The following is an 18133-nucleotide window of genomic DNA, read 5'->3' as shown; positions in this document are numbered from 1 at the left end:
TTTCCTCCCCTCTCTCTTTCCCTCTCTCTCTTTCCCTCTCTCTCTCTCTCTTTCTCTCTCTCCGTCCCCGTGTGGTCGGGTATCGAACTCTGTAACAGTGGGCAGCAGGCAGACCACCGCTCCGGCCTCTGTCACTGCGGCCGCGGCAGCAGTGGCTGCAGCCGCCGGCACCACCGCAGGGCTGGTGGAACAAGGTAGCATGGTGGCTCACCCAGGGCATGCCACCCCTCACCCCCCCTCACCCCTCCTCACCCCTCCCTCACTCGCCACCTCTTTACTCTTTATTCTTCTTCTTCTTCTTCCTCTCTTTCATTCCTCTCCTCCTCCTCCTCTTCCTCCTCGCTCAGCATGGGAGCACAGAGCATGATGGCTGACCACTTTATCACATTTTATCTCTCACATCATCATCGACTCATCGGCAGGAGCTTCAGCTACGTTTCCATCCATCTACTGTACAGTCATGGAAAAAAATAAGAGACCACTTGAAAACGATGAGTTTCTCTGGTTTTACTATTTATAGGTAGGTGTTTGAGTGAAATGAACATTTCTGTTTTATTCTATTAACTACTGACGACATTTCTCCTAAAATTTAAATGAAAATACTGTCATTTAGGGCATTTATTGGCAGAAAATGACAACTAGTCAAAATAACAAAAAAATATTCAGTCTTTTCAGACCTTGCATGATGCAAATTGCTAAACAACACAAGATGAATATTTTAACTTAGGTGTTTATACATCAGTTTTAATGGGATGATGTCAATGTTTAATCCCAGCAGTGGTTTTTATAATCTTCCTATAAAACCAGATGTGTTTCAGGCAATCACCTAATCAGTGTCTTATTAAGTAGAATGACTTGTGTACCATACATGTAGAGATGCTTTTAAAGAAACATTAGTAAAAGTGGTCTCTTAATGTTTTCCGCGACTGTATTTTTAATTAAAAAAAAAAAAATCTTTGTAGTGGATAGTTTTCTACCGTCGGATGGAAACCCAGCTCCAGCTGTTGTTCTCCATCTCAGCACATCTGTCACCTCCTGTTCGAGACCTGAACGGCTGAAGGCTGCAGCAGCGCGGCCACTGACCCATGATCCTCATCCTCTCATCTTCTCATCTCCAGAAACCACGGAGCATGGCCTCGACCCGGTCAAACTCGCTCTCCTGTCTCTCTGTCACTCTCTCTCTCTCTCTCTTCCTCTTCCTCCTCCATCCTCCCATCCCATCCTCTGTCACATCACAAACACAAACACTTCAGCTCATCTTCCCCTCATCCTCATTCTGTCATTTCTACCTGTCTTGTAGCTGTCGTCTCTCCGTGTACTGTTCCACCTCTCCACCATCATTTTCTCTCATCATCTCACTCTTTCCTTTCCTCTTTGCCTCTTTCTTCTTTTCTCTGTCTGACAATGACACTGGAAAGCCCCCTCCTCCCCCCCTTGCCCCTCACTCCCCCCTTGACCGTCACTTTAAGGATGGGACTGCCCGGGAGCTGTCGGTGAATGCTGCATGGGGCACTGGACTGGTGCATGCGCTGCAACACTGGGGGATTGTGGTGCATGGTGAACACTGTGGGAGATGCAAGACTGGGCTGGTTCTCATGAAGTCAAAACACGTTGAAGCTGTGGTTTTACTTTCTTTCTTTTGTTTGTTTGTTTAGTTTCTTTTTTTTTTTTTTTACTTTTTTATGTTTTTATGCACAGAGGAAACTTCCCACAGTAGCTCCCGCTATGCAACAGCCTGGAGATACAACCCAGACATCGACTGAACTGTCAGCTGTGTAGTTTTTACTGTTGTATTTTGAATATCAGAAGTCAGATGTGCAAATTTGCCAGAGGCGTTAACAAACAATGCAAAAAAAAAAAGAAAGTTGAAAATGGTTGAACTTGAGCCAAAAAGTCGAGTTAAAGAGTAGAGAAATCAGTTCACAGCAGGAGCTGGTGTGAGCCGGACTAACACACACACACACACACACACACACACACACAGCTGTCGTCTGTTGTGTGGTGAATCAACGCGAGCTGCACAAAACTGTCCTGTGGTTACAATTTGCAGGAACTGGCACAAGGTGAAAATGTAGACATCAAAGCAGCAGCGAACAGCACCACAGCCGATGTTTTGAAAGTCGTAAAACTGATTTAAACCAAATCGAATGTGCAGAAACGCTGATGAGGCTTCATCTCACCCGCTAACAGTTGCCTCTCTGCATATCCTGCAACGCGCTCGTCCCCCGAGAGTCTTCTCTCTGCCCCCTTGACAAATGCAAATCCAATATTTACTCGCCTTTAGCTGTTGTTTGTTGGGTGAAACACCCAGCGATGAGCTCAGCTTCTCTGATCTCGTTTGCTGGAAAAAGGATGTTTACCTTTTTTATATGGAAGCATAAAAACAGTTTAATCGGAGGGTAAAAAAAGATGCTCAACTTAAAGGGACTATGAGGAGTTTTGGAAAGTGAAGTGTTTTCACATAAGGATTTCCCATGAACATCCGTGCGCACGGTGAAATTCTTGGACCGGTGCAAGATGGACGAAAGCGAAAACATTTGCAAAGAATGTTTTCATTAATCAAGAACGAAAGTCGGAGGTTCGAAGACGATCAGATACCGTCGTAGTTCCGACCATAAACGATGCCAACTGTCTGGTTTTCAATCGGAAAAAGAGAGAGGAAGACCATAATTCAAATGGCCATATCTTGAAAACCATGCAATGTACTGTATGACTCTGACTAGGGTATCATTTTAAAACTTATTATTTCCTTGATTGACATCGATACCAAAATCTCAATTTTGAAATTTGGGTCACTGTGACTCATTTTGCTGGATCAGGTCACAAATAACTACTGTATGAAGACAAAACAATATATTTATCAAAAATGGACCCATTAACAAGTGTAGGTAACGTAGATTCATCCACATTAATATGAGACTCTTTTATAACCAAGAGCGAACTCCTCGGGGTCTCTTTAATCATAAAGTCAACGTTGGACACATGTTACATGTGTGATGTAAGTGCAGTCGACGCTGAGGACATTTTGGATCTGATGTGTTTTTGTTCTGGGTCTTGCGGAAATGAACCGCGGCCCAGGCATAAACGACAAAGAGCTTCACATGACAGCGGAGCGCTGAGCTGAGGAGACACAAGTAGTAGCGGCGTCCTTGTTTCTGCGGCCCAGTGGGACTCCGCAGTCCTCCCCGTGTCCCTCAGCCTCCGCTCGGCTCCCATCAAATATTTATGGCGGGCTGCCTCCCCCTATCAGCCTCACTGTACCTCGCTGTGTCGTGCATATTCATACACATAAACACAACCACCACCTCCAGTACTAGACCTCCACTCCCTCTTCCCTCTCTTTATCCACTCCCAGAAGGAAAGGTGTTACTTTTATTTAGTTTTTTGTTTTGGGGTCTTCATGTGAGTCCATGCCCATCCTTGCTTCGCTCTTGCAGTGGTGCATCTCGCGTGTTTTCGGTTTCAGTATAGGAGTTGAAATCAGTGATACTTTTGTTTTTAACCTCTCCCTCCTCTCTCTTCTTGCTTCATGTGTAATTTGTGGCAAGGTAAGGAGCGCCCACTGCTTCCTCGCCTTCTGTTTTTAAATCAAATTAAGCTACCTTTTTGATTTTTTCAGGTTTCCACCGGGGATTTCATCTTCGTCACTGGAATTTATGCCATTTTTTCCCTCCGTCTTGACTGAATAATAATAATAATAATGATGATGATGATAATAACAGTGTTTAGTGATATACCCTCATGGCTTTCATCCCCTTGTCTCCTCTGCTCTCCTTTCACATCCTCTCCTCCTCTAACCGAGCCATTAGAGAATATGAGATGAGGTGGAGCTTGACACCGTTTTGACCCGGTTTCTTCTTCCTCAGTAACAACCGGCCTTCGGAGGGCGACTGAGGAAGACGAGCAGCACGACAATAAACCACTTGCACGTTTAACGCCACTCTCACATCCCTCCAGATTACTGTACCAAGCGCTTCTGTATCGCTTCCTCTCGGTCCGCTCCTTGACTCCTGAATATGCAAAGCTCACTTCAAGCATGAGACGCAACATCGCTGAGGCAGAAAAGTGAAAAAAGAAAAAGGAAAAAAAAGCCAAAGGACAAGGACGTGTCTCTTTTATTAGTCTGTCCCCCGTTTGAAGTTACATCCTGAAATCTCCTTGTAGGTTTTTCTTATTTAAAAGCGGCGGTGGACCAGGCCTCTGGTAGACTTTTCCTCACAGAACTGGAGCTTCTGTTGAAAATCCAATACAATCTGGCCTCGGATGTGTTTGAGGTATTCAGCTGAGCTACAATACGTTTCATGTTCAGAGAAAAAAAAAGAGAGAGGAAAGATGGAAAGAGAGAGAGAGAGAGAAAGAAAAGAGTAAAAACATCCCCAGAGTGTCAGAACCAGTGTCGGCTGCTGATGTGATAGGATGTGATAAGACTTGAAATTGCACTCAGTCCCTTTAAAAACGTCCCAGTGAAGATTCACATCTTCGTCAGGGACGTGAGCTGACAGGTGATTAGGCATCATCATCCCCCAAATTAATCTAAAAATAATCTCGCTAGTTTATTTTTCATTATTGTAACTGAGTTGTTCCCAAACTTTTTCTGACTCATGGCTCGCTTGAATATTTCAAAACTGCCTGCAGCCCATATTGGGCTCACAACAGTACGGTGGTCTTCTCTGAGATAATATGTGCTACTGAATTAGAAAACAGGTGATAAAAGGCGCTGGTTGTCTATGAGTTGTAACTGAGTTGTTCCCAAACTTTTTCTGACTCATGGCTCGCTTGAATATTTCAAAACTGCCTGCAGCCCATATTGGACTCACAACAGTACGGTGGTCTTCTCTGAGCACTTATTGATAACACTGCTCTGAGATAATATGTGCTAATGAATTAGAAAACAGGTGAAAAAAGCGCTGTTTGTCTTATGTTTTGAAGATATTTCACGATAAAGATTTATACAGGCAAGTATATTTGCCTACAAGAGAGGGAGGGTGTCTGATGATCATGACGTCTCGTAACTTCTCAACAAAATACAGTAGAACAATGAAAATGTCCCATGTGGAAGTTTATACATTTATCTTCACTTTGAGACTAAGGTTATTACCTAACTGCAATGTATTGGTCTTCTGTTGCAACATACATTTGTCCTGACCAGACCTACAGTATGCATCATACTGCACAGTTACATCTGGCAGCTTGTGATACTGTCATTGCCCAACGTTTCCAAGGAACAGTTGCCATGTGCTGCTCCTGAACCAGAGTGAAGTAAATGACCTGGTCAAGGGGTTTGGAAGAGATCAAGAGTTTATGGCAGAGCGACTGGGCTCCACTTTACAACAGTGGAACCTCTTGTTGAAAAAACAGCCACTGAATGGACAGTTATAGGCTATTATTGGTGTCAATGCTATTGCTATATCATTCTCAGTGCTATATCACATTTTGCAGAAAAGTTATGGAGCATAGTTGCATAATAATCAAATTATGTTGATGCAATTTTGACCTGAAGCTCTATTGTATCTTGGAAACTGGAGCCAATTAACACTCGGGACTTAATTTTCCTTTATTAATGACACAATTCAGGTAAAATCTAGCTACTTTCATGTCCAAGGCTTTTTCTTCGTAGACCAGTGTAACAATCAAACATTCAAGACTGAACTCAAAAGCGATAAGGGAAACATGTAGGAAGCTCCACAGTTGAGTATACAAGTTGATCCTGTCAGCAACAATGGGAAAGCTGACAAATGAATTTCCCTTTTAACATTAATAAAGTTATTTGTATTCGTATCATTAGCTCATCACAGTGACCAGAAAACAAAACAAGAGAAAAAAAAAAGCAAATGAATGTTTCTGTTGGAGAAATCTAACAATCACAAACCGATAACCCAAAGGACCTTGTTACCATTACCAACCTCCTGTGTGTTTCCTGAAGTGTTTCCTGGTGTGAATGTGTCAGTGGTTGAAGCTGTTTAATCCCGTCCCGCCTGTGACAGCGGTTTTTTTTTCTTCGTTTTTTTCTTTTGGGAATCAACTTTTAAGCGACAGAAGATGAAGATCCAACTCATTTGCTCATTGAATCTTGTCAACATCTGGTGTCTTGTTAGCGTTAATCCTCCTCGCAGACACAACCGCCGCCGCCGCCACGTCACAGAGTCTGACTCTCTATTTATTTATTTATTTATTTATTATTTATCGGAGGGAGGGGTGGCATCGGACCACCTCGATGTCTGCCTGTCTGCACTGTAGCAGTACAGTCGTGGTAAATACCCCGCGGACCCTTCTTCTGTTGTCTGCGCACAGTTTCCCGCTGTTGTAAGGGATTATGGGTATTACAGTCATCACAGGGCTGTGTCTACGGTATCACTCTTTCCCAGCCCCCCACCCCCCCTCCCTGCTCATTACCCTTCATTAGAGAGCAGACTGAGAAACTAATCCTCCTTAAGGCCCCCACGGAGCTCTTTAAGGCAGAGCTTATTGTTGGCTTTTAGATGGCTGCCTCGCACGGCCGCCATCTTTGTTTTGTCATGAAGTGAGTCACATTCGAACCCGAAGGCGTCTCTTCCGTGAAAACACTCGAGACGGATGGGGAATGAAAATGACGATGGGTTTTGAGTCGGGAGTCAACCTTGGACTCACTCCTCGCCACTCAACACCTGGCCACATCTGTTTCATTGTCTTACATCTTCTCTTACGTCACCGCTGTGGGTCTGGTGACTGCATAATGAGTTTGGTTCTGTATTGATTGGCAGCGTGAGGAACCGGTGGTTATTTTTAGACGCTATCTTGGCAGCGCAGCATCGCTCGAAGGAAAAACACAAACGACACTCATCATTACCCGACTTACAGTATGCATCATCAGTCGGTTTTACAACCTCGTTCTTATCGTGGGATTTTTTTTTACTCACCAGGTTTGTTTTTATAGCCCATCGGCGGTGGCTCCAAAAAAGAAAGCAACAACAACAAAAGTCTGATGCAGATTTGAATAAATCCAATATTGGGAGTGCAGCTTAATTGGAAGTACATGGAGAAGTTGAACAGTGGGTTGTAGTGTATGACTGACTCTGATCAATGACTCCAGTAACTTCCGGAGGCTGTTTAAGATCATTAGAGTGGAGAGTCTTTATTTTCCCCCAACAGAATACAACACAACTACCTCTCTCACATCGCAGAATAAACAATAAGAACATGTTAGTCATGGTTTAAACTTTAGATATTTACGTTAATGCCAGATCTTGTGGTAAACTTTAAAGGGATAGTTCAACATTTTGGCAAATTGGCCCTCAAAATTAAGTCTGTCTCGTAACGTTCTGTTATTATCTCATAGCGTGTTGAATGTGTGCAGGTCACAACTTGTCCACCAGAGCGTTTTGGAGTTGTTGGATTGTGTATTTGATGAGTTTGATGAGGGAAACCAAGAAATCCTATTAGCCTCCGTAGTGTAGCTCTGAGCAGCTCACAGCTCTGCTCCACCGTTCTAAAAATAGCTTGCACCGACAATTAAAGGTAACAAACCTACTGCTATAGGGATTATGGCAATGGGCCAATTTACCAAAAATGTTGAACTATCCCTTTAAAGACCCCATGAGATGAAAAATGTCTTTTCCCAGCTTTGATCTGTTATCCACATGTTAAAGGGATAGTTCACCCAAAATTCAAATTTCACTCATTATCTACTCACCCTCATGTCAACTAAGAGCTGTGAGAATTTTCAGAGTCCTCCGTTCCTTCTCTGAGTTACGGGGGGGTCCGCGCAGCAGTATTTGTCCATATAATGGTTGTGAATGGACACCACGTTTCTTCGTCCAAAAAGACACACCAAAAAACATCCAAATACCTCCATACTGCTCGTCTGTAATGTCCCTCTTGTATTGAAGCCCCGACATGAGAAATTGTTCCGAAAAAAATTAAATAAGTCTATATTTTAAGCTTGTTTGTAGCGGAAGCTCCCAGTGTCTCAGTTCACTGCTCTGCCTGTGTAAGTGCAAATCTCACGTGATTTGCACTGACCGGCGGAACAATTTCTCTTGTCGGGGCTTCAATACAAGAGGGACATTACATACGAGCAGCATGGAGGTATTTGGATGTTTTTTGGTGTGTCTTTTTGGACAAAGAAACGTGGTGTCCATTCACAACCATTATATGGACAAATACTGCTGCGCAGACCCCCCCGTAACTCAGAGAAGGAACGGAAGACTCTGAAAATTCTCACAGCTATTAGTTGACATGAGGGTGAGTAGATAATGAGTGAAATTTGAATTTTGGGTGAACTATCCCTTTAATTGTTCATTTATCTGATGATGTTTGCCAAATTTATGTCGGAATCAATGCATTTTTTTGGGGGGGTTCCTTTAAAACAAATTCAAACGTTTGATGACTTATCCAGTGCTCGTCCGAATTTTTCATCCAAATAAAATGTTTCTCCTCCTCAAACTATACATTTTGCACCTGCTACAGTACGTAGTTTGAGAGAGCGGGTCGACGCTGTATTTGTATTTTTTCAACTCACCAAGCGGTCGACAGGTGGAGGTGAAGGCGGCTGTTTTCATTGGTTTGAAGATCTCGGTTGCTGACGGTCCCTCAGGTGGTGCTTGACGTAAACTCCACTCTATTGGCTACTGCAGATGTCAATCAATGTCTGCGCCTGTTTTTTTTTTGGGAGGGGTTGCCAAAATCAAGAAGCTAAAACCAACTCCATAAGTCTCTGACTGATACGGTGTTCACATAAGAGTGGGCGTCGTGTCAGGAGCAAAGACAGGAAGATGCTGAGGTCTTCCTTCTCTTTCAGAATAAGGGCGCAAAACGTAAAAGTAGCTGCTAGTTTGTTAAGAGGCTTTTTTTTTTTATTTAGTGTTGGGTTTTTTTTGGTTTTTCCAATGAGTGTGATCTCTGAAGGCTTTATTAACGTAGCGATGAAACCTGAGCCTGCTGTTTCTTCTCCTGCTCACCTCTGACTGGGTTTTCTCGCCTGTGTTTGTCATTGCAGCAGCTAAGACCCTGCTCAACAAGAAGGCAGATGTGAAGGTAAGGCTCGTCATCATCACACTCTTCCTCCTTCCTTCCCTTCTTCCTCTCTCTCTCTCTCTCTACAAACTCTCCTCTTCCTCCTCCTCCTCTTCCTCTTCCTCCTCTCTCCGTTAGCTTCTCTCCAGCTAACGTCGCTGCTTCCAGCTGTAGCATCCAAACAGTTGAATGTGCTTTCATGTGTCTCATTCATGTTTTGTGAAGATTCTGGTTTTGTTTTTTGTTTTTTTTTGTGCCTGTGCATCTGTAAAATTAAAGATACACACAGATCATATGTGTTTGTGTGTCTATGTGTGTATGTGTGTGTCTATGTGTGTGTCTGCTGCTTTGCCAGTGCACAGGCCTCAAGTAGCACATCCCTCTCTCTGAAAGCAGCCTTTATTTTGATTTGGCATTATTGTTATTCAGCCTATTGCCACCTCTCCATCTCCATCTCCATTATTAAATGTAACCATCTGTCAGCCCTCCTACATTCACTTTCTTTTTCTTTTATGTTTCCATCACTTCCTCTCCTCTCTTCTCTCCTCAGTCTCTCTTCTTCTTCTTCTTCTTCTTCTCTCTCTCTTTCTCTTCCTTCTCTTTCACTGCTTCCTCTTTCCTGCTCACCCCATCTGGTCTTTAACCCCACATCCCTGCTCATCCTTCAATGAAGATCTCGCACCATCCCACGCTCGTGCATGCACACACACATCGGAGCGACACATCCCACACACACACACACATACGCAAACACACACACACACGCACACACACAGCTTCCCATGAACGCTTCTGTGCGTGCAGCAGCGTGCAGAACATGTTGTAGGCCTACATGCAGACCAACGTTCAGCATCATAACATCATCGTGTCCGGTTGAGCTTTGCGCATGTGCACGTGGACATACAGGTGTGTGTGTGTATGTTTGTGTGTCTCTATGTAAGGGTGTGTGACCGTGTGTGTGTGTGTGTGTGTGTGTGTGTGTGTGTGTGTGTGTGTGTGTGTGTGTGTAATGAGAATGAAAGCGTAAACGAGGGTGTTAGCATGCCTGCACATAGATTGTGCGTAAGCGTGGGTGTCCGCATGTGTGGTTCGCCCATGCGCATGTGCAGCTGTGTGTGTGTGTGTATGAGTGTGTGTGTGTGTGTGTGTGTGTGTGTGTGTGTGTGTGTGTGTGTGTGTGTGTGTGTGTGTGTGTGTGTGTGTGTGTGTGTGTGTGTGTGTGTGTGTGTGTGTGTGTGTGTGTGTGTGTGTGTGTGTGTGCGACCCCCCCCCCTCCTCTCTGCTCAGTCGGTTCAGCAGGGAATGTGACTCCAGTTCCAGGAATAGCTGCCAGTCTGGACCCTGGAAACTCAGACGACAGAAATAGACGCTTACTTCCACTGCGGCGCACTCATCGCCTAGCAACAGGCTCCCTACACACTCGCCCCAAACCGTTTCTGAAAAGGCGTCTTCTTCATTTGCTGCCGTCCCTACTGTAATTCACTCCTTCCCTCCCTTTGTTTTCTCTTTTTTGTTACTTGTTTCTCTTCTTTTTCCCTCCTTCCACACGTCCTTTTGTTCTCGTGGCAACTCACGCTTCCTCTCCTCCTTTGTTTTCCTTTACTTCTTCTTCCTGCTGGCTTATTAATTCGTAAACAGCCACCTGACGTTTTTTCAGCTGGAGCACCTGCCTGGCGCTAACTACTACTACACGCCACCTTTGGCCTCTCCGCACGCTGCCAACTCGCTGCCCACAGGAGCCATTCAGCCTGTTACAGTGATCGCTCACTCTGGTCTCGTCTTGTTCTTCCTGTTGTTATATGCAGCTTTTCCTTTTTAAATGCATTAATAATAATCCAACAGATTTGGCCTGAATACATAAAAATGTATAAAAAAAACCAACAACACTGAGGTGCAGATGTGGGTTCAGTGTGTTTCTTTTGCACAACAAAACACTGTGAGGATCAGAATCAGAGGAGCTTTTATTTTGAAGTATTATTACACCCACAGGGAATTGGACATGGTGTACGGTGCCAGAAACAAGAAGGAGGGTGTATAAAAAGAAAAAACAAAACAATAGCAACTAGACATAGAGACATAAATAAAGAAGAAACTGTGGTAAACAAAAGAAAAAAGGAGAGTATACAGGTATAAACTGCACATTGCAGGTTTAATTTAAATAATTAAGGACTTTTTTCATGGTGAATCAATTCCAAGTTTCTTATTATTTTTATTTATTTATCACATTCAACTCGGCCTTGTTGCAGATACAGGACAGTCAGAGGTAGTTTTAGTGTTTTAAAGTCACTTAAGGCCTTTTGTGTGAAGGTTTAACAGACTTAAAGTGAAGGAGAAATCTACCTCATCCCTTAAAAAAATACTTATATTAACATTTTGAGGAAACTCACTGGACTTTGCATGAGCACATGTTCCCAAATGTATAAATGCTGCATCTAACAACTGTGAAAATATTGAGATGAGCGATGATTTTAGTTTTTATTCTGGCTGGAAACATTTCCCTTCAGTCTGCCGACAGAAGAACCGTCTCCTTCCACCTCTTTCGTCCTCCTGACGACTTCCACTTAAACCACAGCTCCTTTCTGTCTGCTCACGCCTCCTCAACTCAACTCAGCAGCTCTCTTATCTCCATGAATTGAATTATTATCCTCCTCCTCTTTCTTCTTTTTCTTCTTCTGCTTTGTCTGGAAAAGTCTTCTCCAGCCTTTTTTAATTTTATTTTAAGGATTTGAAACTTGCTTCGCCATCAAAGAGTTCACGATTTGATTTTAAAAATGACAAGTGCTCTTTTTTTCTGTCCTTTGTACCAGTAAATTCACTTATTGTCATTGGTCACTTTACTCCCCCCCACCCTCCTCTCTTTTTTCTTCCGTGCATATCTGTTCATCCATCTATAAATCCATCCATCCATCCATCCATCCGTCCATACATCCATCGCCTGAGGACAGAAACGCAAGTCCAGCTCTACTGTCCAGTACATGGTGAGCATGCTATTTATGCATTTGCCCAGTCACTCCTCCTCCTCTTCGTTCTCTCTCTCCACTGGTTGTTTTATCCTCCTTTTCCTATTCCCTTCATCCGGATGTAAAGCCGAGTCTCCTTCCCCTTGAAAAGTACGAGTTTGTGGTCGATTCGGGAAACATTTTGTTCCCTCCTGCACAAAAAGGGATAAAGATAAAGTTGTTGTTTTTTTTAAACATCTACACAGCAGCACAATGAATATTTAACATAAACATTGAAACATTGAAAACTGGCACATGACGAACCCGACGACACGAGACGAGACTGATGTTGTGGGACCGAAAAAACTGGCTCTTCTTGGTGGACGGAGGGAGTCGGAGAGAGCTGAGACTCACCCCGACGTTATTCTGAGGAGGAGAAGGTAACGGAGGAGGTAACGGAGGAGGCAGCAGGATGCGACTCCAGGGAAGCTGCTCCAGATCTGTCAGGGAACATGTGCTCGTCTTTTTTTATTCTGACAAAGAAGATGCACGTTTAAACCGAGACGAGACAGTCGGCGCTTGTAGGAAATGTTAGATTTGACCTCTTCGCCTCCTTTCGCCCCTCCCCTCCTCCCCTCCTCCCCTCCTCCCCTCCTCCCCTCCTCCCCTCCTCCCCTCCTCCTCCCCTCCCTCCTTCTTGCCCCCTTCGTGCACCTGTGGACACTTGTAGCCACTTCACTCTCCCTCCTTGTTCCCGGTGACATTATTAAACCGCGTGGATGTCACGTGGCGTCTGCAGTTTTCACTCCCAGGTTGTCCCACATGTTTGGACGTCAGTAATCGTCTCCACCGCTGGAGAACAGCTGTCGTCATGGCAGTGTGTTTCTGTTTGTTGTTTTGTTATTTTGTTTTGGGGTTTTTTGGGGGGGGGGGTTGACTAAGACAGCAGCTCACCAGCTAATCGTGACTTTGATGAGGAATACATTTCCTGCTGCTGCTGCAGTGGATGGCTTTGGTTGGTTTTGTGTGTGAGTGTGTGTGTGTGTGTGAGTGTGTGAGTGTGGGTGTTTGTTTGTTTGTTTGTATGTGTGTGTGTTAAATGTTTATGTGTCAGCTTATTGTCAGCTTACACCAGCTTTTATTTTCATGGCTGTTTCCATGTCTGTATGTATTATGTTGTGTCTGCTGACGTATGTATGTGCTCCTCTCCTCTGCTGTCTTCCTCCACCTACAACTCTCCTCTCCTCTCCTCTCCTCTCCTCTCCTCTCCTCTCCTCTCCTCTCCTCTCCTCTCCTCTAGTCTTCCTCTCCTCTCCTCTCCTCTCCTCTCCTCTCCTCTCCTCTCCTCTCCTCTCCTCTCCTCTCCTCTCCTCTCCTCTCCTCTCCTCTAGTCTTCCTCTCCTCTCCACTTCCCCTTCCTCAGCCTCCAACTCTCCTCTCCTCTCCTCTCCTCTCCTCTCCTCTCCTCTCCTCTCCTCTCCTCTCCTCTCCTCTCCTCTCCTCTCCTCTCCTCTCCTCTAGTCTTCCTCTCCTCTCCACTTCCCCTTCCTCAGCCTCCAACTCTCCTCTCCTCTCCTCTCCTCTCCTCTCCTCTTGAATAAGCCCAGTGGCTCACAGACTTCACATTGTTACACACACATCCTACTGTCATTGCACCAACACAACTCATTATCAAACACTTTTCATTTATTCCGTTTTTCTTTGCCGAAAACTCTTGAAAATATGTAAAAACATTGATTTAAATTAAAAAAAAAAAATCGACCTCATAAAGTATTAAAGCTCTAAATTTAATTTAAAGGGACAGTATGGGACTTTATTGGCTTTTTATTGACAAAAATCAAATATCGCTTTCATAAATACGTATTTCACTGAAGTGGAATCGCGCCCGCATACAAACGAGCGCTTTCTCGTACCTTAGAATGAGATGTTACAAGTCGTTACAAACATACAGGGGGGGGTTCACCGAACCTTCTCTGCCATGTTGAATCGCCATGTTTTACGTTCAGTGTCACCGTGGCTGTAAGTAACCTCAAACTCGGGCCGCCGGAGCTTCTCGGCTCGGGGAGAAAGTTTTCCAGACAGCGCCTGTTAAAACTGTCACCACCGTGTAGCTAGTGTGAGGAAGGACGGAGGCACTGGTGTTGCCTTCAGGTGCAGTCAGACACCTGAATGACGCCGTGAGTGACGCCGTCGGCAAACCAACTGGATGTTATTTTACTCGACGAGAGAAAGCCGGTAAAACGTGGGTCAGGTAAACAATACGACATCACCATGACAACATATTGTCACGCCTGTATTGTTTTGCCTCGTGCTGGCGGACCGTTTGTTTACATAGAGGCTTGTTTATCCTGATACATGCAGTGTGTGTTGTTTTTCTGACTTCTGCCCGAGTTTACGTAAACGCAACAGCAAGAATACGTGCCGACATGCAACCGCACCGCTAGATGGGGGTAAATCTCACATACTGTCCCTTTAAGTTTGATATAAAATCATTTTGCAGATCATTATTGAACTTCACATCAGCATTGTTGTTGTTCCAGACCTCAGACTTTTTATTTGATTTGATTATCACTTAATTGATTAATCCGTCCTTCCATCCAGTTTCTACTTCTTCTGGTCCTGTTAAATGATGAGCTGAAACAATTAGTCGATGAATTGATTGTTTGAGTGTAATAAAGAAAAAATCAGTGATAAATGATTTCAATAACTTCAAACTGAACTCTTTTTAATTTTCTCATTATGAATCACAGTTAAATAAATATCACGAGCAACTCAGAAATGAACATAATGAAATAATAACCAGCGCTGCTCCAACAGGTTTAAATGCAAATGACTTGACATTTATTTCACTGGGTAAATGATTCCAGGTCGTATCATCATCATCATTGTTTCATACTGAGGCAATGATCGTGACATTAGTGACTCATGAGCGGTGCCTGAATGTCTCACCTCTTTGTCAGATTTCTTTTTTATCTTTCTGACATAAACTACTCACTAAAGTCAGGGATTCGCCCTTTGGATGACATTTCAGAATGACCCTAAAATCCACTTTAACCTTTTACAGATGAACTTAATTTGACCTTCTCTAAACTTTTGAATGCACATGTCCAACTGTTCAGTTCTTATTACATAACATGTTGTTCTCTAACAAGGTGATGAACCGTGAAAAATCCAAAGTGTTTTGATGGCAAGCCGTTTTGATTCTGATTGATGTTAGCCTGTAGCTCGGCTAATTAGCTTCAACTGTGCTTGCATTGATTACAAAGAAGTTAAACAAACGTAATAATAAGATCGTGATAACTTTGGGGCATCATGTAGTGGGTAGAGCAGGCGTCCCATATGCAGAGAGAGCCCTGCTGTCATATCCCCTCTTTGTCTCTGCATTTCAGATAGATAGATACTTTTATTCCTCCCGAGGGAAATTCATATCTTCCAGCAGATTTGGGATAAAAATATCAGAAAAAACTTTAAAAAGGCATGCGATAAATACTAATAAATAAAAGTCCATGGTTGTTCAGTGTGGTGTGAAGCAGTTGTCCTCTCAATTAAAGGCATAAAAAGCCCCAAAAAAGAAAAAAAGATATTGATAACATCTATGTACATCTTTGTGCTGGTCGTGTTGGTCAGGTAACTCCGACCCCAGCCCCCTGCCGTTATCTTCTCTCGGCTCTAGACCAGCAAGGAGTTGGTGCTTGTCGGCGCTTATACGCGATCGAAAAAGCAAAGACCCGGTGCTGAGTCAGGCTCTTCATTGTGCTGTTCACATCATGAGACCAAGATGACACATGTGTCACAATCCATCAACAGTAGCTGGAACATGTCGAGGCTACAAACAGGATGTTGTCAGAGTGTCACATAGCATCATCAGCAGGTTGAACAGAGACAGAGAGAGACCGAAAGGCAGAAAAGTGGCTGTCCTTTGGTCACATGACAACTTACTGACACATGGAAATGTTTTGTTGTGGTTGTACCCACCACTGTTGTTAGCTTTTTGTTTCAATACATAGTTTGAGATGAAGAAATTGCCATTCGATGCTTCTAGTTAAATGCCCTACTTTCATGATATAATATCACTGTAGCAGGAACTTTTTATATTTTCCATAAATTCCACCCTAAAGTCGAACATCCCTGACTTCTTGTGAGTAGTGTGTATAAGGACTGCTCCGTGTCTGGGCCTGGACCTCTGTCGCTGACTTGTAAGAAACGTCTTGCATGTAACAGTGTTACATGATTAAGATTTATGTAACGGAAGCCGACTTCCTAGAGTGAGTCACCGTGGTGATTCACTTCCACGCCGAGGACTCGATGTCAAGTGAACACACACACACACACACACACACACACACACACACACACACACACACACACACACACACACACACACACACACACACACTTCTCGGAGCAGGATTACAAATAGTGTCGTGTAGATGTTGAATGCAAATGGTGGTTGTGACTGAGCGCAGCGATAAAGGCTCCCGGCCGCTCTTTGATGTGTCGCTTCTTCAAAGCGGCGTTTGATTGAGGTGATTCATTACGGCCAAATGGCAAAAGCAGCCGATGTCACTGTGACGACGTGATGTCATCACGCAGTGCCACCCGCCACCTTGTGTCGCCCCCTCACTGTTACTGATCAGTAGATCTGCCCTCTACTGGACTCCACCCACGCACTGGTATTTACACCACTGGGCACTTTATTGATTTATTATTTAATAGGGCAATACATTTATAAATTAATCATTAAATTATAAATAACTAGTATTATAAATATCTAAAACAATCATTTATTTTGATACCACTTTTCATATATCTTAAAAAATCATGTACTTTGACACCACTTTGCATATACCATACTATTTAAAACTGTTTTTATATACTTGTTTTTAGGAATATTCACATCTATTGATTGTCTGAGTGACGCTGATTGTTTTTATGTACGCGTGCACGACAGACAGTGAAGGTTTTAATATGAAGGACACAGATTTAACAGTAGAAGAGTACTTTATTTTAAATTCACCGCTGTGAGAAAATTGTACCTGAATGGCACAACCAAAAGTTGCGGTTACACGCTTAGCCAATATTTATTTACCTTTAATTTAATTCTTTTTATAGTGTTTTATTGCTCAGATTGTAAATTTAAAACATAATCCTGACCCCAACAACAACAACTATGAGCATAGCTAGATGTTTCTATAATTTTATCATGTCAAGTAAACTTCATTGTCCCCTTGAGGGAAATTTGCCTTGGGCCACACATATTGCTGCAGATACAAACGATAACACACATTCATTAACAGTGACAAGAAAACAGTAAAAAAAAAGCAAAAGATCAAAGGTTAAAAACAACATGGAAACATGTTCAAGTGAGGTTGCCACAGCAGCAGCACAATGGTGTAGTATTACTCCTGAAAATAACCAAATAATACATGCTACAATGCTATACAACAAATACCGAAGATGCTACAGATAAAATTTGATGCAACATCTGACAAATAAAAATTGAACTTACCGCACAAGTTCAGGTCAGACTAGATGTTTGTGCAGGGGTCATCACTGTCAGGGTTTGATTCCTGGGTATTTTAATAATAATAATACATTTTATTTATAAAGCGCTTTTCAAGAACTCAAAGACACTGTACAGGAAGTAAAAAGTAACACAAGAAGCAGAGAAAAGCATTAAAACATCAGGAGCATTACAACAATTGACCTATGGCTAAGCCACGCCCCCAAACACGATGAGCCAATCACAGTGCGCATAGCTAGCCCATACACTCGGACATTCTCTGCTTCCACGTCCATTGAAATGCATTGCAGTTAGTCAGTTTTCATTCGTTTTTATATGTTTTTCTTGACAGTTTAAGTTTAAAATGGTCAAACGGTGTTCATGGGGTACATGCAACTCCCACACTAGGTATCCCGAGAGGCTGGCCGACTGGGTGGATTTTTTTTAACCCTTTCCCAAGCCACATCTCAACCAAGAGAAGTGTCTGCTCTGGATAAAGTTATGCAGTAGACCACAACACCAACTAAACGTGGATAAACTTAACAAGGATGTCTACATCTGTTCTAAGTTAAGTCAACAACGTATTTGAGGCAACATATTGTGAGAGATGTTTGGATTTTAGCCAGCATCACAACTAAGCATAAAGCCCGCTAGCTTAATGCTAACGTATAATGCAAAACTCCATAGACAGGCTAACAGA

The 18133-nt window shown here is 43.2% G+C and overlaps 1 protein-coding gene across 1 annotated transcript in view; it reads left to right on the top strand.

Annotated features, from left to right (window-relative positions):
* LOC310991451 (calcium/calmodulin-dependent protein kinase type II subunit beta-like) overlaps nt 1-18133 on the top strand; it is an 89798-nt gene that overhangs the window by 51044 nt on the left and 20621 nt on the right. Inside the window, exon 13 of the mRNA XM_083979164.1 lies at nt 8975-9012. Within this exon, the coding sequence (XP_083835290.1) occupies nt 8975-9012 (38 nt within the window). The remainder of the gene's footprint in view (nt 1-8974; nt 9013-18133) is intronic.

Source organism: Trachurus trachurus (assembly GCF_905171665.1).
Source record: "Trachurus trachurus genome assembly, chromosome: 9".
NCBI lineage: Eukaryota > Metazoa > Chordata > Actinopteri > Carangiformes > Carangidae > Trachurus > Trachurus trachurus.
This window is presented reverse-complemented; position numbering and strand designations above follow the sequence as displayed.